This window comes from Neoarius graeffei, chromosome 15 (genome assembly GCF_027579695.1).
Source record: "Neoarius graeffei isolate fNeoGra1 chromosome 15, fNeoGra1.pri, whole genome shotgun sequence".
Classification (NCBI taxonomy): Eukaryota; Metazoa; Chordata; class Actinopteri; order Siluriformes; family Ariidae; genus Neoarius; species Neoarius graeffei.
Window position 1 is genome coordinate 65,495,680 of NC_083583.1, and position 23,287 is coordinate 65,518,966.

Below are 23,287 nucleotides of genomic sequence, written 5' to 3' on the forward strand. Positions count from 1 at the left end.
ACAGTGGATTTTTTTTTCAAACCCTTTTTACTAATCTTTACAAGGGGTGCCAATAGCCATGAAGGGCACTATAGTTGGGATAAACACTTTGCTGACATCTAGTAACCCTTTTGTACATTATATGCTGCCAAGAATCTGAACGGATCACAAACACTGTCATTATTAAGTGTCAATTATTGTTCTTTTATAACGCTGACTGCTTTAATGAACTGAAAATGACGGAAACCGAATATTCAGGCAATAATTGTTTATGCTGTATCGAAAATGTATGCATCATATTGAGGACACCACCTTATCAGACGGTACTAAATTTAAATCTGGTGTATCGTTACACCCCTACAGAGTACTCATTCATTCATTCATTCATTATCTCTAGCCGCTTTATCCTTCTACAGGGTCGCAGGCAAGCTGGAGCCTATCCCAGCTGACTATGGGCGAAAGGCGGGGTACACCCTGGACAAGTCGCCAGTTCATCACAGGGCTGACACATAGACACAGACAACCATTCACACTCACATTCACACCTACGGTCAATTTAGAGTCACCAGTTAACCTAACCTGCATGTCTTTGGACTGTGGGGGAAACCGGAGCACCCGGAGGAAACCCACGCGGACACGGGGAGAACATGCAAACTCCACACAGAAAGGCCCTCGCCGGCCCCGGGGCTCGAACCCAGGACCTTCTTGCTGTGAGGCGACAGCGCTAACCACTACACCACCGTGCCGCCCCCCTACAGAGTACTTTACTTGAAAAAGCTCTCAGCACCCTCCAATATAACACAGTGTGGATTATTACATAATTTTAGACTCTGTGGGAAGCCCACCAAAACCTTCCTTGCTTAGTAAGCACCAGCCAAGCACATCTAACATAATGCCTGTTCCTTGTACTGGACAGAAGTAAATCTTGCTGGAATCCCAATTCCCACTCATGGGGCATGCTGATGCATCTCACTAAGAATGGCTTTTTCTGGGAAACTAGCCATACACCAATCTGGCATGTGTTAAACACATTTTGTCTTGTCTGCTCTGTTTATTTCCTGTGATGCTACTATTTTTCCCCCTAATTTTCAAAAGCAGACATGAACTTGCACAGCACAGGAGGACAAAAGCTCGGAGCTGTTGAAATCCTGATAGGATTTCAAAATCAAAATCAGGTCAGCAAGCTTTACAACTACACTCATGAAACACGATCACAGTGCTGGGGTTTCTGCTCTGCTATTTGCTCTAAAGCAACTGCTGGGGTGCTATTATATTGCGGTCAGGACTGCAATGCAAAACCTGGTTCTTGGTGCCAGTAACGTGAAGAGATATTACAAGTGCCAGCACTCTACTCTTTTTAGCAGCAGCTGGCTGTATGGCAGTGTGCTTTCCCACTGCTCAGACCCCCACCTGCATCATGGGGCAGCACACAAAGAGAACCAACTGCTCCTCAATCCTGGCATTTGAAAACAACTAAAGCTTGAAATCATGCAGCCATAAACAAGCACCGCAGCATGGGGCATCTCCACAAGTTCAGATTAAAAGATGTAAATACTACAGTATTTACGCTGGAATGTAAGGGGAACCACAAATTGTGGGACAACACAAGTTTCTGGGATAAATCAAAGCATAACTTAGTCTCTTCTTCTCCTCAGAGGGCCCCCCCCCGAAAAAAAAAAAATCTCGGTGGTTTACAACATTATCTATTCAAATTAAAGCTTGAAGCATGTATACTCAACTCATTGGTCAGGCACCACAGAACCTTGCTTGCAAAGCAGCAGAATTCTCTCAGATGGTTCAAAGTGGGCAAATACATCTTGTAGCTCTCAGTCATCGGGTATAGGAGTGTTGCAGTTTCCATGGTAAATGTACACGGGTCCATCGCAGCGGAAGTACAGCTGAAAAACATCGCCATAGCCGTGGTCCCTCCACCAGGTGCACAGCTGTCGGTTCCAGCCACAATCAAGATGGTGGAAGAGCTCTGGATGCTCCATGCCTATCATGGTGAAGAAGTCCTGATCGCCCAGGTGGCCACGGAAGCGATATTTCTCAGTGAGATGGGCGACACGTTCAGGCTCAAGGAGGCGGTTGTATAGCGAAGACTGGCGCATGGTCTCCAGATTCAGCAGCATCACACCACTGTTGAAGCCGGGCAGGCCATCAGGAGGAGGATCGCCCACATGGGAGTCAGGATTTTCCTTGCGATATTGCCAGAATGTGTGTCTGGGGGGGGAGAAAGACACACAAAATTAAAAATTTCAGGCGATAATGCAGAAAGGCTGTTATCATCATCAGGGACCCTGTCCATAGCATCATAGACCTTTTTCACTCCTTCCATCTGGAAAATGGTCAGGAAAAAGGTGGGTAATGGATTTGACCTACTTATACTGAAGTGAACAGTCACAAAATTGGGTTGTAAGAAATGGGACAAGCCAAACACTGAGGGGAAATAAGTATTCAGACATTGTTGTGTTTATTATGTAATACACGGTACTGTGCAAAAGTCTTAGGCATGTGTAAAGAAATGCTGTAGACAAAAAAATGGCTTAAAAATAATGAAATGTTTCACCATTTAAAAAAATACTATAAACAATAATCAGTAAGCCATAATAAATGAAACAAAGTCAATATTTGGTGTGAAACGACCCTTTGCTTTAGTCTCAGGTACAGTGAGTGCAGTTTGATTTAAGGAAATGAGCTGTAGGTTTTACTGAGCATCTTACAGAACCAGCTACAGTTCTTCTGGACACTTTGTCACACTTGCTTCTTAAATTTTGCATCAAAACCCAGTCGCCTTCATTATGCTTTCTTTTTTAATCTGAAAAGTGCTTTCTTATGTAATATGCTGCTCAGATACAAACCATTTTCCCCTGTAACATTTAATTTTGTGCTGCAAAACGAATGTTTGTACTATGAAATGTTTTTGTACTGATTTGATAATGTAGAAGTCATAAAATAGAAATCTATAACAAGGTTTGTCTCATCTCATCTCATTATCTCTAGCCGCTTTATCCTGTTCTACAGGGTCGCAGGCAAGCTGGAGCCTATCCCAGCTGACTATGGGCGAAAGGCGGGGTACACCCTGGACAAGTCGCCAGGTCATCACAGAGCTGACACATAGACACAGACAACCATTCACACTCACATTCACACTTACGGTCAATTTAGAGTTAACAAAGTTTGTATGAAAGAAAAAAAATAGGGTACCTAAGACTTTTGCACAGTACTGTACTTCCAATGCATTCCGGTGCATCCACTTCAAAATTTACACACACCAAGAGATGCTGACTGGACGCCTCAATCACCAACAAGTCTAGTTCTAATCTTGTTACCAATTTGTACACCAGGACTATGGCAGAGGCATAAAAGTGGAACTGACGAGTAAAAAAAGTATTCGGGCACCGCAAATTAGCACGTTGTTGCAAAGCTGTCACCTACGGCAAGAAGTAATTAGCTTGTTGCAGCATTGTGGTTCAATTTTGGCCAATTCCGCTTGGTAAATCAATTTCAATGCCCCGTGGTCCCTCTGTTTCCTCGAAGCTGTACTATAATTTGCAGAGAAGCTGATCCATATCATGATGCTTTGATTTCGGTACTTCACTGTGGGTATGGTGTTCATGGGATCACTTCTTTTGCCAAACACGACGAGCTGAACTATACAGAATACTTCTAGTTATGTTTCATCTGACTGGACCATATGATTCGAAAAGGTTTGCCCAACTGCTTTTAGACACGCATCTCTGTGCTTCTTTTTTTAGCAGAGGAGTTTTGATTGTGGAGCAGGAGCAAAGATAAGTAACGAACTGCACTGCAATTATTGTTGTTCCTGCTGCTTTCAGGCCATCCTGCAACTTGTTTTGAGCGACTGCTGGCTTTTCTCTTACTTTTCTTTTATCATTAGTCTGAAAGCGCACTGTGAATTCTTGCATGGCTCACCTGTATGGGGATGATCAATTGTGATTATGTTGTTTAATAATGCTGTCCCTGCTTATCTATTTATCCCCCTGTTCTTTCAGAGCACAGAAGCCTATGTGCATTTCTGGAGTAAAATAAGTTCAAAAATCCCATTACATCAGCAGATTTTAAAGGTCCACTATGTGGGATTTAGGAAGAATATAGTAGCAGAAATGGAGTATAGTATTCATAAGTAAACCTCTAGAGAGCACCTTGTGCCTTTTTACAAGTGGCAATGTAAACCCAGAAGGAAGAGAAAGAAGAAGAAAGAAGACCAAGATGAAGAACGCTAACAAGTTTAAGAACTGCAATTCTGAAAAATCGAAGATCATACTTGAAGAACATGAATGTAAGTGTTGGAAGTACACTACGGGCCCCGACAGCCACTGTACATTCTAATTCATGCTTAGAAAGGGACAAGCCTTCAGTTGTTGCAATCAAATCCTACATTTTGGACTTTTAAACTCTACACCCCTTTTGTGCCTCCCCACTGACATCAGTGCAATGCATTCATTTATCACCATGAAACTAGAAAGAGCACAAAAGAAAAACTAGAGACCTGTGCAGGTCTGAGCTCAGCCTTTTACGTCGATGCCAGGATTTGAACCGACGTTGCAAAACCTGTTCCTTTCCTGGACAGCATTCTAGACTGCTATGCCATGAAGGATTCCATCGCGAACTGAGGTTATGTAACGCGGCGCTTACATCGTCAGTACGCAGTGGCACTACACTGCGACTGTGGAATCGCTACCTGAGGCTGGCACACCAATTACATTCTTAAACACGCTTGAACTTAATTAAACATACACATACAGACAAGTGCCTTTATAGGGTTCACCCAAAGGCTGAGCCAAAAAAATTGTTTCATGCCCAACCAAAACGGCAGTTAACAGCAAATTACACTTATGTCAGCATGAAAACAGGGTCTCTGGTCCTATATAAAAGTTAATGCAGACCTCTGGTTAACACCGTTAGCTACCCAGACCTTCAAATATGTAAACTGTTTTCTTCCATTTTCCCCATTATGCATTTCCTTCTTTCAAGCCATTGTAGTTGCTATTGTAGTCATATCTCAACAGGTTCCCCCTACCAACCCGCTCCCAGTCACTCTTGAATGTTTTCTGTCCAACAATGTGTGAAATATTTCAATGTTCTTCTACACAAGGATGTGTATTTCTGAATCTTTGGAGCAAATTCACCAATTCAATGCACTGAATTAGCCTTAAACTATGATATAAAAGTACCAGACAAAAGTTTGGACACCCATATTCATTCATAGGTTTTTCTGTATTGTGACTATTTTTTTTACCTCGACCGCGATGGAGTAAGTAGGCCGAGGTATTGTAGTCAGTGCGGTTTGTTTGTTTGTGTGTGTGTGTGTGTCTGTTAACAACCTAGTGTCTAGATGGTTGCACCGATTGACTTCAAATTTTCAGAGTAGTTGGGCAATGGTCTGTAGATTACCTGATTAAATTTTGGGGTTAATCGGGTCAAGGTGAAGGTCAAGGTCACCGGAAAGGTCAACCTTTTGGTCAAAATAACACTTTCCATTATAACTCAAAAATGGTTGCCAGACAGATGTTTACCATTATGAGCATATAGGAACTCCTATAAGGGTGGCACGGTGGTGTAGTGGCTAGCGCTGTCGCCTCACAGCAAGAAGGTCCGGGTTCGAGCCCTGTAGCCGGCGAGGGCCTTTCTGTGCGGAGTTTGCATGTTCTCCCCGTGTCCGCGTGGGTTTCCTCCGGGTGCTCCGGTTTCCCCCACAGTCCAAAGACATGCAGGTTAGGTTAACTGGTGACTCTAAATTGACCGTAGGTGTGAATGTGAATGGTTGTCTGTTTCTATGTGTCAGCCCTGTGATGACCTGGCGACTTGTCCAGGGTGTACCCCGCCTTTCGCCCGTAGTCAGCTGGGATAGGCTCCAGCTTGCCTGCGACCCTGTAGAACAGGATAAAGCGGCTAGAGATAATGAGATGAGATGAGGAACTCCTATATGGCCTTTCATTTGGCACAATGATCTTTGACCTCGAGTAACAAGGTCACGGATTTTCAAAGGGCTGTAACTTGAAAACTATTGATGCTAGACAGATATTTACCATTATCAACTTATAGGAAGTGCCATATGGGCTTTCATTTGGCAACATGATCTTTGACCTTTAGTGACCTTGAAAGGTCAAACTGAAGGTCATGGGTTTTCAAAGGGCTATAACTTTAAAATGGTTCATGATAGCCAAGTGTTCACCATCATCAACATATAAGAAGTCCCATATGGGGTTTCAGTTGCCGCTATGACCTTTGACCTTGAATGACACCGAAATGTCAAACTCAAGGTCATGGATTTTCATAGGACTATAACCTGACAGCTGATGATTGAGAAATATTACCAGTATCAACATATAGGTATAAAATAAGTGCTGCCAGGCGAGGTTTGTAATTCATGAAAATACAGAAAAAACACTGAATTAGAAGGTGTGTACAAACTTTTGACTGGTACTGTATATGAACCGACTCGTGTCTCATATTTTAAATGAAAGACTTCAGGGATTTTTTCAGAACCTAAAATGAACAGCAGTAAACTACAGTATGACCAATAACCACAATTATTTGCACCCCTTGTAAAGATTAATAAAAAGGGTTAGAGGGGAAAAAAATCCACCTTTTGGTGAAGTCGCTTCATCTTACACTGAAAAAATAAGAAAAATCCAACCTTTATCTGAAATAAATTTAGTCAGAGAAAAACAAAATCACTCATCAATAAATAATTATTTATTTTCAACAAAAATATTTTTTTAAAACTAATTTTTACAAAGGGTGCCAATAACCATTGAGGGCTCTGTACATATTCACATTTCCTCAAATACACAGAGCACAAAATTGAACTCCTACTATAGCAACACCAGAATTATTTCATGAGACTTTGCAGGTTGGTTTCGTTCTCAGGAAATACCTTAATAAACACTGAGAAGGGATTTAAGGGAAGCCCTTGAAGTCTAGCACCTAGGACAAGTAAACAGGAAGAGGCATTCAACCACAGAAACACAGTCCACTAGCACGCAGGAATTCTTTAAAACCTTAGTTGCGTATTTGCAAGTTCCTCTGTTCACAATGGTAGCAAGAAATTCGCCAAAACCAAAAAACTACATCACTTATAATGAGGAATGTTCGTACAGAGGCAAAAATCTTTCTGATGTTGAGAGCTGTCTCCACAGGAAACTTCAACAGGAGTTCAGAGCTGCTCTCACACACACACTCTCCCCATCTATTTCTGAGAAGAATGAGGGTGTCTGAGCTGAGGAAACAACAAAGCAACTGCTCAGGCTGTTTCTAGGGGTAGATTAAATAATAAGAAAAAAAAGCAGCACCAAGGCAAACGTGCAGGTTTTATCTTTCTATCTCTCATTCCAATTTAGCAAAATTTGGCCAAGCAGTAATGAAAAAGCTTGCTGACATGTGTAGGTCATGTAATCATGTGCTGGTATATGTCCACATTTGGAAGAACCTGCCACTCAAAAGTGTTTTTCATGTTGTCCCTCAGGGTTCTACATTTTCCTCTACACCAAAGGGTTCCCTTTGCAGATTCCGAGAATAACCATTAAAGTTTCAGAGAACTGTCGAGGAACCAATTTTCCTCCTGAAAAAACTTAGCTTCTTATTTCAGTAAAGCATACCGTTACTGAAGATACAGTACAGCAAACAGGGATCATGTCTTAGGCATGTGGGTGACCGCCTACACTACGCTGTCAAACATGTAGCTGGCAATATAGCTGACGTAAAGGTTTGCCTGAGACAGCAGGGTTTTACACACATTTCCCACACAGGCTATGGGCAGTGTATCTATGTATTCGTCGATTCACACTCACGGTGAAAACCATACATTTTTTTTTGTTCTTATGTAGTACTGGTGTCGTGTGGGAATGGGAGTAAAATGGCAAAGTCGAAACGTTAAGCCTAGGCCACAACCGGACGTACGACTTTTTGGCCGTGTGATTTTTGGCGTTTCCCAAATCGCTGCGGTTTTTTTTGTTCGTGGAGAAAGACGCACGTTGGCCGTAAGTTTGTCTTGCAACCTGAAAAAAAACGTAAGCGCCCGTAGAGTTTGTTTGACATGACAAAGAACCTCTGTGGCCGGTCTGCGGCCAGTCTACGGCTCGAAAATCAGCACGTCACACGCGCCCTCCGTGCATTTCTTGTGTTTTTTGCACGTAGACCGGCCGTAGGAGCACGTACGGCCGGTTGTGACCAAGGCATTAATCTACCCCCTGTTGACTTAGTAACATTTACAGAAATCTTTTGCTACAGCTCCAGTGGGAATCGGAAAGGTCAGATATACCTATTGTGACCAGTCATGACGTTGCTTGCAGTCACGTACATGATATAGTGATATTGTGACGGCATTATTCACTCAAAACAATAAGCAAACATTAACAGATACACCAATCAATCATAAAACTAAAACCACTGACAGGTGACATGAATAACATGGATTATCTCATTACAGTGGCACCTGTCAGTGGGTGGGATATATTAGGCAGCAAGAGAAGAGAACAGTCAGTTCTTGAAGTTGATGTGTTGGAAGGAGGAAAAATGGGCAAGTGTAAGGATCTGAGCGACTCTGACAGATTGTGATGGCTCGATGACTGGGTCTGAGCATCTCCAAAATGGCACATCTTGTGAGGTGTTCCTGGTATGCAGTGGTTAGTACCGAACAAAAGAGGTCCAAGGAAGGACGACCAGTGAACTGGCGACAGGGTCATGGGTGTCAAAGGCTCACTGATTTGCATTGGGCATGAAGGCTAGTCGATATGGTCCAATCCCACAGAAGATCTGGTGTAGCACAAACTGCTGAAAAAGTTAATGCTGACACCTTTCTGTTTTAGCCAGCGTTAACTTTTTCAGCAGTTTCATAATCAATGTAATTCACTTTACCTGTCAATGTTTTTAATTTTATGGCTGATTAGTGTAGTGGGCGCAACCTATCTACTGGGGAAACATTCCAAGAGCTAACGCGGATAGCTGAAACCACGGAAAGGAGCAAACCCGTAACTTTATCAACATATGATAAAGTTTAATTCATATACCGCACACGATGACATCAACAGTAACTAATAATAATAAAATAAAACAATTCTATAATAAAAGCCACATGAATGTGCTCTCTCTCTCTCTGGATGTTGACATTTCCACTTCATATTTTCATCATAGTTGAGGCGCAGAGATGGAAGCAAGTGCAAAAAACTTATTTAAACAGGATAGTCAAAACAACACCAAACACCAGGCATGAAAACACGACAGGAGAAGTGCGGAATACAACCAGCATCAGTACGGAAAATAAAAACAAACACAAGACAAACTAACAGAAGCTGAGGTTTAAATAAGGCAATAAGTTTAAAAAAAAAAGTGAAAGCAGGCGTGCGTTATGGCGCACTACATTCTGGGTGTGTAGTACAAGGGGTCATGCTTGTAGGCTTGAGTGAGTGAGCAGATACAGCGGTCCCACTGTACAAGCAAAAATGTTACCGAGATCCTTTGCTTGAACACAACAAAAGTTCAACATCATGAAACAGGAAAACAACTCTCTCAACGGAGACATAATGCAGTTCGACTCATGCCATGTTGCGAATTAGAGAATGTCTCATCATATCCGGTCTCACATGGTTGGCACTCTGTAGCATTCCATTAAAGATTTTGACTGCCAAGTAAATTCTTGGCAAAATGTTTGATATCTACTGCTGTTGGAGTTTCAAGATGTTTCCCTGCTGCACACACCATGTATCCTGTGTGTGAATGTTTGCAGAGATAAAATGTGTCTTGCATTTTATGATTCCGGAGATTTCCGAAGCAAGTGAGCAACAATATCATGTGACCACTGTGGGGCGTTTGACTTACTTTTAACCAAAACAAGTCGGCGTGGGGGGTGGCACGGTGGTGTGGTGGTTAGCGTTGTCGCCTCACAGCAAGAAGGTCCGGGTTCGAGCCCCGTGGCCGGCGAGGGCCTTTCTGTGTGGAGTTTGCATGTTCTCCCCGTGTCTGCGTGGGTTTCCTCCAGGTGCTCCGGTTTCCCCCACAGTCCAAAGACATGCAGGTTAGGTTAACTGGTGACTCTAAATTGACCGTAGGTGTGAATGCGAGTGTGAATGGTTGTCTGTGTCTATGTGTCAGCCCTGTGATGACCTGGCGACTTGTCCAGGGTGTACCCCGCCTTTCGCCCGTAGTCAACTGGGATAGGCTCCAGCTTGCCTGCGACCCTGTAGAACAGGATAAAGCGGCTAGAGATAATGAGATGAGATGAGAAGTCAGCGTGGGCAAACATGGAGGACTTGGCTCTCCCTCCAGCTAAAAGCTAGTGGAAAAGAAAAGTAAAACCTGCCTAGTGAGTGCAACTGCAAGATAGAGCAAGGTTAGATGACGTGCCATTTTTCTGGACAGATAACTAAATCATTCTAGCTAGTGCTTAGCTATCTTAGCCTGAGAATGCATGGGCTCGACTCAACAGTAGCGAGTATGGAGTTATACGCCTAATGATTTGATCTGACAGAAAAAGAAACGATAACACAAAAGCAGTAACAGAGATATTCATCTTTTGTTTCACGGATCCATTTGCGAATGTCAACCACAAATTACATCCCTGCGACTCAAAACTCTCTGAAGTCGATGCAGAGTCACGATGTTTTCCACGTGCCACCATCTTGGTGTGGCGCAGTTCCACAGTTATAATAATTAGTTAAAGCTCCTCCCTTGTGTTCGGCTGTTTCTGTAGGGCCGTACTGTTTACCTCAAGAGGGAGGAAAATGTTCCCAAAACAGAGAAAAGCAAACCTCAGGACATCAGAATGATCATATCTCGTCCGCATGATATTGCTCTTGCGAGACAGGAAAATGCCATGCACAATAAAAATAAATAAATAAATAAATAAATAAATACTTTGCAGTCAGCACCTTTAAATACAGTCAGGTGGGAATACACAATATTCGTAACTTTTCTGTTATGATAGACTGAGTGGGAATGAAAATTTGTCATCTTTTCCAGGTTGTTTTTACCTCAAACATTAACCGATTTTGTATGTGAAAGGGGGTTTAAGTACAACCCCAATTCCAAAAAAGTTGGGACAAAGTACAAATTGTAAATAAAAACGGAATGCAATAATTTACAAATCTCAAAAACTGATATTGTATTCACAATAGAACATAGACAACATATCAAATGTCGAAAGTGAGATATTTTGAAATTTCATGCCAAATATTGACTCATTTGAAATTTCATGACAGCAACACATCTCAAAAAAGTTGGGACAGGGGCAATAAGAGGCTGGAAAAGTTAAAGGTACAAAAAAGGAACAGCTGGAGGACCAAACTGCAACTCATTAGGTCAGTTGGCAATAGGTCATTAACATGACTGGGTATAAAAAGAGCATCTTGGAGTGGCAGCGGCTCTCAGAAGTAAAGATGGGAAGAGGATCACCAATACCCCTAATTCTGCGCCGACAAATAGTGGAGCAATATCAGAAAGGAGTTCAACAGTGTAAAATTGCAAAGAGTTTGAACATATCATCATCTACAGTGCATAATATCATCAAAAGATTCAGAGAATCTGGAAGAATCTCTGTGCATAAGGGTCAAGGCCGGAAAACCATACTGGGTGCCCGTGATCTTCGGGCCCTTAGACGGCACTGCATCACATACAGGCATGCTTCTGTATTGGAAATCACAAAATGGGCTCAGGAATATTTCCAGAGAACATTATCTGTGAACACAATTCACCGCGCCATCCGCCGTTGCCAGCTAAAACTCTATAGTTCAAAGAAGAAGCCGTATCTAAACATGATCCAGAAGCGCAGACGTCTTCTCTGGGCCAAGGCTCATTTAAAATGGACTGTGGCAAAGTGGAAAACTGTTCTGTGGTCAGACAAATCAAAATTTGAAGTTCTTTATGGAAATCAGGGACGCTGTGTCATTCGGACTAAAGAGGAGAAGGACGACCCAAGTTGTCATCAGCGCTCAGTTTGGAAGCCTGCATCTCTGATGGTATGGGGTTGCATTAGTGCGTGTGGCATGGGCAGCTTACACATCTGGAAAGACACCATCAATGCTGAAAGGTATATCCAGGTTCTAGAGCAACATATGCTCCCATCCAGATGACATCTCTTTCAGGGAAGACCTTGCATTTTCCAACATGACAATGCCAAACCACATACTGCATCAATTACAGCATCATGGCTGCGTAGAAGAAGGGTCCGGGTACTGAACTGACCAGCCTGCAGTCCAGATCTTTCACCCATAGAAAACATTTGGCGCATCATAAAACGGAAGATACGACAAAAAAGACCTAAGACAGTTGAGCAACTAGAATCCTACATTAGACAAGAATGGGTTAACATTCCTATCCCTAAACTTGAGCAACTTGTCTCCTCAGTCCCCAGACGTTTACAGACTGTTGTAAAGAGAAAAGGGGATGTCTCACAGTGGGAAACATGGCCTTGTCCCAACTTTTTTGAGATGTGGTGTTGTCATGAAATTTAAAATCACCTAATTTTTCTCTTTAAATGATACATTTTCTCAGTTTAAACATTTGATATGTCATCTATGTTCTATTCTGAATAAAATATGGAATTTTGAAACTTCCACATCATTGCATTCTGTTTTTATTTACAATTTGTACTTTGTCTCAACTTTTTTGGAATCGGGGTTGTATACTGATAACCACTATATAGTCCGGAGCAAAAATTAGAGAATCGCCATGTTCTCTAGGTAGGAGGGGTGGGTTATGATGTATCCCCTATCAATCACAGCCTGGGGTGTGGCCAGACCTTTTACAAGGGGGTGGCCATCGAGGGTGGGATAAAACGGTAATCTAGATGTAGAAATCGACAATGTGATTTCCCCTATGACCTTACAGCACAGGATCTCTGATATGTAAAGATCCACAGTGTCAGTGAAGTTCTTTATCTTTGCGTTCTCTGAAATACAGTTTAAAAAGTAACAGCTGTATTAATGAAATGCATTTTGTTCATTCCAGCAGATATTCAGGTTCAGGTTAATCTTGTCTACATTACGTTTTCATTGAATGGTAAGTAATGGCTCATTGTTCAAGTTATAGAAGTAACGGCTCATTGTTCAAGTTATAGAATTAAGCCCAGACCCCCCCCAAAAAAACTATGCTCCAGCTTGTGGTACACTCATGCTTAGTGTTATATATTTAAATAAATCATTTTTAAAAATGAGCAACTATAAAAGATTTCATGCTTGGGTGTGGGGGGGGGGAATGCCATAAATATTATTTTGTTATATTTTCTTATAATCTTACATCACCAAAAAGCTAAAACTTTGTAGACCTACTATTTTATGCTTAGTGAAGCGAGTTTGTAGGTGATATGATGAACAAACAGTCTGAATAAGCAGCGTACTCTGTAATTCAGAGCATGCATATAGTGGCTTGAGCAGCAACACCACATTGTACTGTACTGCTCGAAAGGCATCAACACATTCTGTTGATGTTTGTGATTTTGCAATTCCACCAGTCGGAGAATCTCTTCTCCAGAAAAGAATGTCAATTACCTAACCAAGAGATCTGGCACGGAGCTGCTAGGTCATCTGATTTTGCTCAATGTTCAGCCAAGGACACAAGAACAGAACATAGTGTACCACACCCAAGCTGAGGCATCTGATTCTCACCACATTGTTCTCTGCAGAAACAGCACGTGTGCCCCTCTGTGCACTTATTAAAGTTCTCTTCAGAGAAAGGCCTGGCGCACCAAGAGAAAGCAGTATGACATCAATTGGCACCTTTAACGTGGGAGTATAACGTACAACTAGTGTGTGTGCGTGTGCATACAGTATATAATTTAGAAATAATTTTGTCAGTCATGTCATACCCCCAACTTGTCAATGGTGTTTCTCTGAACAGTAATCTAAAAGCACAGCTACCTTAATTTAAATACATTTACAGCAATACCGTTCTGAGCAGACTGGCAATTCAGACATCATAATGCCCTACAATTTCCCCAACAATTCTAATGCCATCCAGAATAATCCGGAGCAGTTATTTCTTTTCCTTTTTGATAGTGCTCTATCACAGTGTCTTCAATTACAATAACAATTTCCATAAGTGTACCTCATTATCTTTGCACAGGAAACTTGCATGAATATTCACAGGACTGATTTAAAGTTGTTTCACTTCCGTTCTACAAAGCAGTCATTCTGTAGTGTGTCTATAAGCGAGGCCATGCTGCTGGTGCATAAGTATTGGGACAGTGCAGGCCTGTAGTACCCAAGTCCAGGACTCGGACTCGAGTCTGACTCGTGCCCTAATGTTAAGGACTCGTGACTCGACTCGGACTAGTCCATTAACTGCATTAGGACTCGTAAATCAGAGATGAGGACTCTGATTTTTTCCTTATTTTTTGTAACATGGCATAATAATTTGGCATAAGGTATTTATATCTACATTAATTTTTGTACTAATTTCTTGCAAGTATGTCACACCTGCGTGCCTTGGCGCGTGCATCAGATCTCGGGCGCACTCTGGACAGCGAGCGCGCCAAGTGGACTCTCATGCGTGAGCACCGTAAATGACTTGCATCTGCACAGGATTAAGGCGCAATCAGCATGCCGATATAAAAACTGTGAAAACGCACTTACTTTGCAAAGTATTGAGTTACGTTGCTGATACATTACTGAGCCTTATTTCCTTGTTTGGTTTCCTGATCTCGGATTTCCTGTTTCTCGTTTTTGATTTTGCCAAGTCTATGATAGCCTGTTTGAGCCTCGCTCGACCTGTTGCCTGTTTCACCGTTTTACGATTTTGCTTGCCATTCTGGATTGTTTACCTGTCTTCACTTGTATTAATAAACACACCTTCTGCACTTACATCCATCTCCCAACCATCTCTGACATAATACTTCGCGCTCCCTAACAAAGAGAATGCACATTAACCTGTTCATACGTCATGTTCAGGAACAAACTCATGTTAATGGCGCTAAAACAGCCACCGTCAAACGGTGCAGTTGGAGTTTTGTTCTCAGACTCGACTTGGATCAATAGTGGACTCGGACAGAAATCAGTAGTGGACTCTACTCTAATTTTTTTTTTTTAATGACTTGGACTTGACTCAGACTTGAACACTGGGGACTCGAGACTGGACTCTGACTCAAGATTTAATTACTTGACAACACTGGGACAGTGACAATTTTTGTAATTTTGCTTCTCTACACCACCACAATGGATTTGAAATGAAGCAAATCAAGATGTGATTGACTTTCAGCTTTAATTCAAGGGGTTTAGCAAAAAATTGCATTAATAATTTAGGAATTATACCTTATTTATTTATTATTATTTTTTTTACATAGTCCCTCCATTCTCACAGGCTCAAAAGTAAGTGGACAAACTAAAAACCATCAATAAAAGCATCATTGTTGTGGCTACTGCCTCATATGGAGACTGTAGCCACGATGCCATCATGTTGTAAGAATGAGTTACAATTGTGCACTGCGCATACACATGTTCCTATTAAAATGGCCGGTGAGTGTATACAATTCGGTTCACCATTCGAAATAAATGGACTAAAGAAATCACTTTCAGATATGTTTATGCTTATTACCAAGGGAAAGTGCGTTCTTATTTCAAAATGTACTCCAGGTTGTCCCCCTTTTCCTCGTCTTCTTCGGCCAGTGGTCCCATGTGTGATGTAGAGGTGACACACTTCCAAGTTGTTATGGGACGTTGTTGAAAAAAGACCACTGAGCTCTAGCACCAGGCCTTTTCTGGGAAATAAGAGTTTGGGTCATGGCGACAGCGCGTGTGTGTCAGCCTCAGTTTGGAGGTTTCAGTTTCGAAAACTGTAAGAGGTAAAAGTAGAATAATATAAAGGTAAAAGTAGAATAATATAAAGTACAGACACTTGGTATATTTTACTTCTGTGATTTTTAAAAATTGTTCATTTTTGTGGCTACTGCCTCAAAGTAAATATATCTGCTATATTTACTGTATGGACAAAGTATCAGAAAACAATTTTATTTATAAGCAGTAGCCACATGTACCCTATTTTTAATATTTGGATGCAAAACCTTTGCAGTCAATGACCACTTGAAGTCTGGAACTCATGGACATCACCAAATGCTGAGTTTCCTCCCTTGAGATGCTTCAGTTGCTGCTTGTTTTGAGTCTTTCTACCTTCAGTAAGTGAAAAGCATGCTCAATTGGGTTGACTGACTCTGCCATTGAAGAACATTCTCTCTCTTTGCCTTAAGAAGCTCTTGGATTGCTTTCACGGTATGTGTTGGGTCATTATTCATCTGTACTATGAAGTGCCATCCTATCAGTTTTGCACCATTTGACTGAAGCTGAGCAGAAAATATAGCTCCATACACTTCAGAATTCATGTTGCTACTTCTATCAGCACTCATATCATCAATTAACACCAGTGACCCAGTTCCATTGGCAGCCCTACATGCCCATGCCATTAACACTGCCTCCACCATGTTTGATAGATGATGTGGTATGCTTTGGATCATGAGCCCTTTCTTTCCTTATCCATAATTCATTCTCAGCATTCTGATACAAGTTAATCTTGGTTTCATCTGTCCAAAGAAATCTTGTTCCAGAACTAGGCAGACTTTTTTTTTTTTAGATGTTTTCTAGCAAAATCTAATCTGGCCTTATGTTCAAAAGTGTAAGCAGTGGCTTGCATCTTGAGGTACCGGTAAACCGGTATTTAGACTCATGAAGGTGTCTCTTGATTGTCAAAGTCTACAATGATAGGACTATCTCCTCAAGGGTGTTCTTGACTTGGGCTAGATGTCTGAAAGGGTTTTTCCTCATCAACAAAAAAAAATTGTACGATCATTCACTTTAGTTGTCTTCCGTGGTCTTACACCTTTTGGTGTGGCTGAGCTCACCAGAGCCTTCATTCTTCTTAAGAATGTACCAAATTGTTGATTTGGCCACTTGTACTTCTAAAGTTTCTGCTCGGTCTGTTCCCCCTCCAAGCCTAATAATGGTCTCCTTCACTTGCATTGAGACCTCTCTGGACTGCATACTGAGATTTCCCATGAACAGCGCCAAATGCAAATTCAATTCCAGACCTTTTACAGCCTTCATTCATAAAGAAATATCAAGGAAACATGCCACACCTAGCCATAAAACTGCTCATCAGTCAATTGTCCAATTATGTTTGAGCTTGTTAAAAAAAAAAAAAAAGGCTATAATTCCAAAACAACTAATGCAATATTTTTTGTTAAATCCCTTAACTTAAACCTGCGCTTCAAGGACATCTTGAGTGCTTCTTTTCAAATCCATTGTGGTGTTGTACAGAGGCAAAATTATGAAACTAAGATAAAAATCAACCTTTTTTAAAAATATACATTCAGTTGTGGTCAGAAGTTTATATACAATGACATGAATGTCATGGCAATATTTGGGCTTTCAGTAATTTCTTTGAACTGTTCTTTTTTTGTAGCAGAATGATTGGACAGCATACATCTTTAATAAAACAAACAAAAAAACGCACTAGAATTTGGTGCACAAGTTAATTTTCTTTGGGTTTTCTGAAATCAACACAGGGTCAAAAGTTATGCATACAGGGTCAAAAATTTACATACGCTTACTTAGATTATTAATTCAGAGGTGCTGAAACTTCCAAAATGTCTCTTATCTTGCCAAGGCCGAGGTCTCTTAACTTCCAGTTAATCATCATGATTAACTACAGCTGGTAGCTTCTCTGAGCCTTCATAAAAAGGGTTTGTTTTCAGCACTCATTGGAATGACCAACACACAGTAAAATGGGAAAGTCCAAGGAGCTCAGTGTAGATCTGAGAAAGAGGATCACAGATATACAAAACTCCGGAATGTCTCTTGGAGCTATTTCTAAGCAACTGCAAATTCCAAGATCAGTTCAAACAACTGTATCCAAGTTATTGTGAGGTGCAGTCACTTTGTCAAGCCACTTTGCTTCAAGAAAACCCAAACAGTCACCCTCAGCTGAAAGGAAATTGGTTTGGATGGTCAGGAACAACCTGGGAACCACCATGGCACAGCCCTGCCATGAACTGGAAGCTGATGGATCACTGTCTACAGTTCAGATCACCATGAACTAAGAGGCTGCTGTCCAAGAAATAACCTTCTGATCCAAAATTGACACCTTCAAGCTTAACTAAAGTTTGAAGCTGACCACATGGACAAAGAAAAAGCCTTCTGGAGGAAAGCTGGATGGTCAGATGAGACAAAGATTGAGTTGTTTGGCCACAATGACCACCATGTACAGAGGGACACTGTGCCAGCTGGTGGTGGTGGTGGTAGGATCATCATGTTCTGGAGCTGTTTTGCTGCCAGTGCACCTGGTTCACTGCAGAAAGTGGATGGAATAATGAAGGAGGACTACCTCAGAATTCTTCAGCATAAACCATTAGAAACTAGAACATGACTTGGGAGTTACAACAGGACAATGAACCCAAACACGCATCAGAGCTGGTTGTGGAGGATAAAGCAGGCCAACATTAAGCTGAAAACAAGTCCTGACTTCAACCCTATTGAAAATATATGGACCGTGCTTATAAGCAGAGTCCATGCCAAGAAAAAAAAAATTTAATTGAACTCTACCAATTCTACCTTTAAGAGTTGTGAAATATCCAGCTAGAATTCTGCCAGAAGCTTGTTCATGGTAAACAAAAATGTTTGGTTAAGGTGAATCTTGTGAAGAGACATTTTACCCAAATATTAGGTGTGCTGTATGTATATTTTTGACCCTCTATGTATAATTTTGACCCTGTGTTGATTTCAGAAAACCCAAAGAAAATTAAAACTTGTGCACCAAATTCTAATGTTTTTTCTTTCATTAAAGATGTATGCTGTACAATCATTCTGCCACAGAAAAAGAACAGTTCATAGAAATTACTGAAAGCCCAAATATTGCCATGACATTCATATCCAAGACGACATTCACGTCACTGTATGTAAACTTCTGACCACAACTGTACATTATGTTATTGTAACACATAGCTTTTAACATTGTTAATATTCATTTATATGCACCTCACCGCTACAAAGCAAGATGAAAGCCATTACTGAAGAAAAACACACACTTTGAAGGTACATGTAATTCTTATTCTCTTATTATTACAGATGTGTTGCTCAATAAATACTGAAAAAGATACAGAATGAACAGCTCTATCGTGATTTGTTAGTTATAGTGGTCGTGCAAAACTGTAAAATCATTTCATTAAATTTAAATATTTGAATGTACATACAAAATGTATGCAAGAAAGGGATTTAATATTTTAAAACAAGAGTCATCAGGAGATGACATATCCCCCCCCCCCCAGCCCCCACATGAAGGCCCACTCCACATTTTCCTAAGTTGAATTGGTTGCCATGGAAGTACAGAAAAAATAATCATAGAAATCCCAAAATGTCAAAAGGCACAACTCCTTGAGTCACTTAGTTTCTGAGTTATGCTCCGGAAACTAAAATGTTTACAGATGGATAGACAGACAGATGGACAGAGTGATCGCTATATCCCTCTGCTTTTTTGCCAGGGGGATAAAAAGTGTCATGGGACAAACAACAATATTGCAAACAATTTTACTCCCTAAATGATAGTGAAATTATTAACATTAAGCAATACTCATTAGGTTTCCATGATAATATCATCATCATCATCATCCTGGTGAAAATCATAGACTCTGTCCCATTTAGAAAAAGACAGACTAACTTGACGAACTTACCAGAACATCAAGGATGTAGGAGCTCATCTGGCCTGCCATCAAAACAACCCTGACTACCAAAACATCAAACAGAACTGAAATGAGACAATGTGAGAGAGGACCATCCACGACAAATTGTTTAAAACATGAAAATCAACAAAAGGACTAAATTTTGTTCCCTGAGGGAAGATCAACCCAAAACATTGATCAGAACTGAATTCGCATGATAAATGAGAGAAGCCATGAAGCCTGTATTTGTCACACGTACACTCAAGCACACAGTGAAATTTAACCTCTGCGTTTAACCCATCTGAAGCAGTGAACACACACATGTACATACAGTACAAGTGAGCAATGAGCGAGCACATATACCCAGAGCAGTGGGCAGCTATGATCCAGCGCCTGGGGAACAGTTGTGGGTTAGGTGCCCTTGTTGAAGGGCACTTCAGCCCAACTTCAGGCCCCATGTTAACTTAACCACATATCTTTGAACTGTGGGGAAAACCAGAGCACCCGGAGGAGACTCACACAGACAGAACATGCAAACTCCACACAGAAAGGCTCCTGTCGGCCACTGGGCTCGAACCCAGAACCTTCTTGCTGTGAGGCGACAGTGCTAACCACTACACTACCGTGCTGCCCGGGAGATACAATTCTAGTCAGAAGAAAATATGTTAAGTTGACCTAATTACCAATTTGTTAGCAAAAAATTGACAATACAATGACCAAGTTTTGTGCAGAAGGCCTAGTTCTTTCAAATAAAACAATCAGAACTGAAATCCATCGAGAAGTGAGGAAGGAGACATGATTTAACTGAAAATAAACAAAGTTGTAAACAAATTGTTTACAACAAGAAAAGCAACAAACAAACAAATGACCAAAGTTTTGCTCCCCGAGGGAAGCTCGACCCAGAACATCCATCAGAACTGGAATCGGGTGAGAACTGCGAGAGGAGATACAATTCTAATGAGAAATCCCAAAATTCGTGAAGGTGACCTAATTAGCAGTTTGTTAGCAAAAAATTGACAATTCAATAACCAAGTTGTGTGCAGAAGGTCTAGTTCTTTCAAACGAAACAATCGGAACTGAAATCCACGGAGAACTGAGGAATTTAACTGAAAATAAACAAAGCTGTAAACAAATTGTTTACAACAGGAAAAACAACAAACTACCAAGTTTTGTTCCTCATGGGAAGATCTACCAGAACTGGAATGGGATGAGAAATCAGAGAGGAGATACAATTCTTATGAGAGGCCTGGAAAATTCATTAATTTGGCTTAATTACTAACTCGTTAGCAAAACATTTGACAAAACAACGACCATGTTTTGTATGGAGTGATGAGTTCTTTCAAACAAAACAATTGGAACAGAAATCCATGGAGACCCGACGGAGGTACGATTTAACTGAATTGTGGACGACAGACGCCACGCCATGGCAACAGCTCATTGGCCTTATGGACAGATGCACTAATAATATAAGATTTGGGTTCAAAAACAAGCACCGATATCTGATCTAAGACAATGTCTCACAGTTCTGCAATGCCTAAAATCTTGGAGATCTTTTGTTATACAATGGAGGCTGAAAAAATTCTGGACAAAACGATCAATCAACACCTCCAGAACAAATTTTTAATCCTTGTTATGCTTTGGGAGGAATGGAATAATGTGTAGGTGCTAATGATTTTTTAAATCAGATTTGTTACCAAATTATGGCATTTGAAAGAAAAAAATAAAAGGGTGGTGGGGGCAAACAAGGTTACATTACTCTCAGTGCTGCCAGAAACACTGGATGCTTCTTAAAAGCATTTTGTTTTATGGTCTGGCATGAGCTACAACACTAAAACTCAGGGATTAGAAAAGAATCTTGAATATTTTTAAATTGGATAAAAACCTACACAACACAGACACATGGATGATGATATTTTGTGGACCAATTCATCAGGGGTTTATTACATGGAGAAAATGTAAATTATATGTAAATGTAGTTTAGCAAACTGAAATATACAGAGTGTGAAGTTAAAGTGGATAAGACCAAACAACCCAATGCTTAAAAAGACTCCAAGAATGAGACAAGATAAATGAGAGTCATGCATGAGACAATGTTTCCTGATGGGCAGGAAAGATGGATAAATATGACCATAAATGTGTGATATAGCTAGAACACCAGTTCAGGTAATTCAAATAATACAAGGTGACCAAGGATGGTTCAACAAATGTTTCTCACATTTCCACAACTGAAGGATCAGTCATATGAAAACACAAGTTATATACAAACCAAACAGCATTTGTGTGATGTAAAGCGCTTCGATGGACTTTGGTTATCCAGTTTTCTCTGTGTTGTAAAGTGCTCCACCATGCATTTTAAATCAAATGCGTATGTAGCCTAGGGCCCTGTCCACACGGCAATGGATTCAGGTGAATCCGATAAAATTTTTATCGTTTCGGCCTGGCGTTCACACAGCACCGGCGTTTTGGGTGCTCCAAAACTATATTTTTTGAGAACGGTTTCCAGAGTGGAAAAATCTGGCAACGGCGCCGTTGCGAAGTCGTCTGGATGAGTAAAACGGATTTGTTTACGATGATGTCACAACCACATGACTAGAACAAGCAGCAGTCACTCATTCACGCCGGGTAGAAGAAGGGGTTTATGCGCATGCGTCCTACTTCTTCTATTGTTCTAGTGTCTCCGATGGGACCATCTTACAGCGCACGTAGAGGTGTCGCATGTGTATTGCATCGTTTTCAGCAAGCGTTGCATTGCCATATGTACCTGATATTTTACTGATCCGTTGCCCATGTGGACGCGATATTTTTTTTACCCACTAAAAAAAAAAATCTCGTTGCCGTTGTCGTGTGGATGTAGCCTAGGTCAGTGGTTCTCAACCTTTTGGAGTCGCGACCCTGCAGAATAATCAGGTTGGTGTTCATGACCCCCTCCCCAACACCCCCTGCACTTTTTGTCCACATGCAGAAGAATAAATTCTATTTTGGCTTTAGTATTTAAATTTATTGAAATAACTGCACCATCACAATCAACATGTGTGCATTAGTCCTAAAAAAAGAAAAGTCAAAGTCCATCCCACATCAGGATTTGGTCTTCCCAGGCAGTCTCGTGTTCCAGTTCTAACCAGCTCTCGAGGCGCATGGGTGCGGAGCCGATTTCTGTTTCAGTAGCCCTCGGCTTCTCGCCCATTACATTGCTAAGGTTACAGTGGGGGGCTGGTCCCTACACACATCTGTAATGCGCTATGCCTTGCCAGATGGCAGTAGGTACCATTTTTATGCCGGTCTTTGGTATGACCTGACCACGAGTAGAACTCGTGTTCTCCTGGTCGAGAGGCGGATACGCTAACCGCTAGGCCAGCTTACGGTCTAAAAGAACAGTGATGCCTGGTTGATATTTCCGAACCTTGTTGAGAGCTTGGAGCTCTGTTGGAACTGCTGTCGCCTTACGTTTCGCACTCGATAGTGCTGCGGTCTTTTCAGGTGACCCACCTGGAGACACCTCCTTTTGGCTTTTGTGATAGCTAGTAGCTAAAAGGGGTAACTAGGCTGGTTATTTATTTTTTTATTTATTTAACTTTGCCTATTAAAATATAAGCTGGTGCCCACAACAGCTTCACCGATTACTATGGGTTAACATGTAAACAAACAAACAAC

General features: G+C 41.2%; 1 protein-coding gene across 3 annotated transcripts in view; it reads right to left on the reverse strand.

Annotated features, from left to right (window-relative positions):
• Positions 1-655: 655 nt before the first annotated feature.
• The window catches only part of xxylt1 (xyloside xylosyltransferase 1), a 128,291-nt gene continuing 105,659 nt past the window's right edge, over positions 656-23,287 (reverse strand). For all 3 annotated transcript variants that reach the window (XM_060941764.1, XM_060941762.1, XM_060941763.1), the window contains exon 5: positions 656-2,202. In XM_060941764.1, the coding sequence (XP_060797747.1) occupies positions 1,806-2,202 (397 nt within the window). In that variant the 3' untranslated portion in view covers positions 656-1,805. The remainder of the gene's footprint in view (positions 2,203-23,287) is intronic.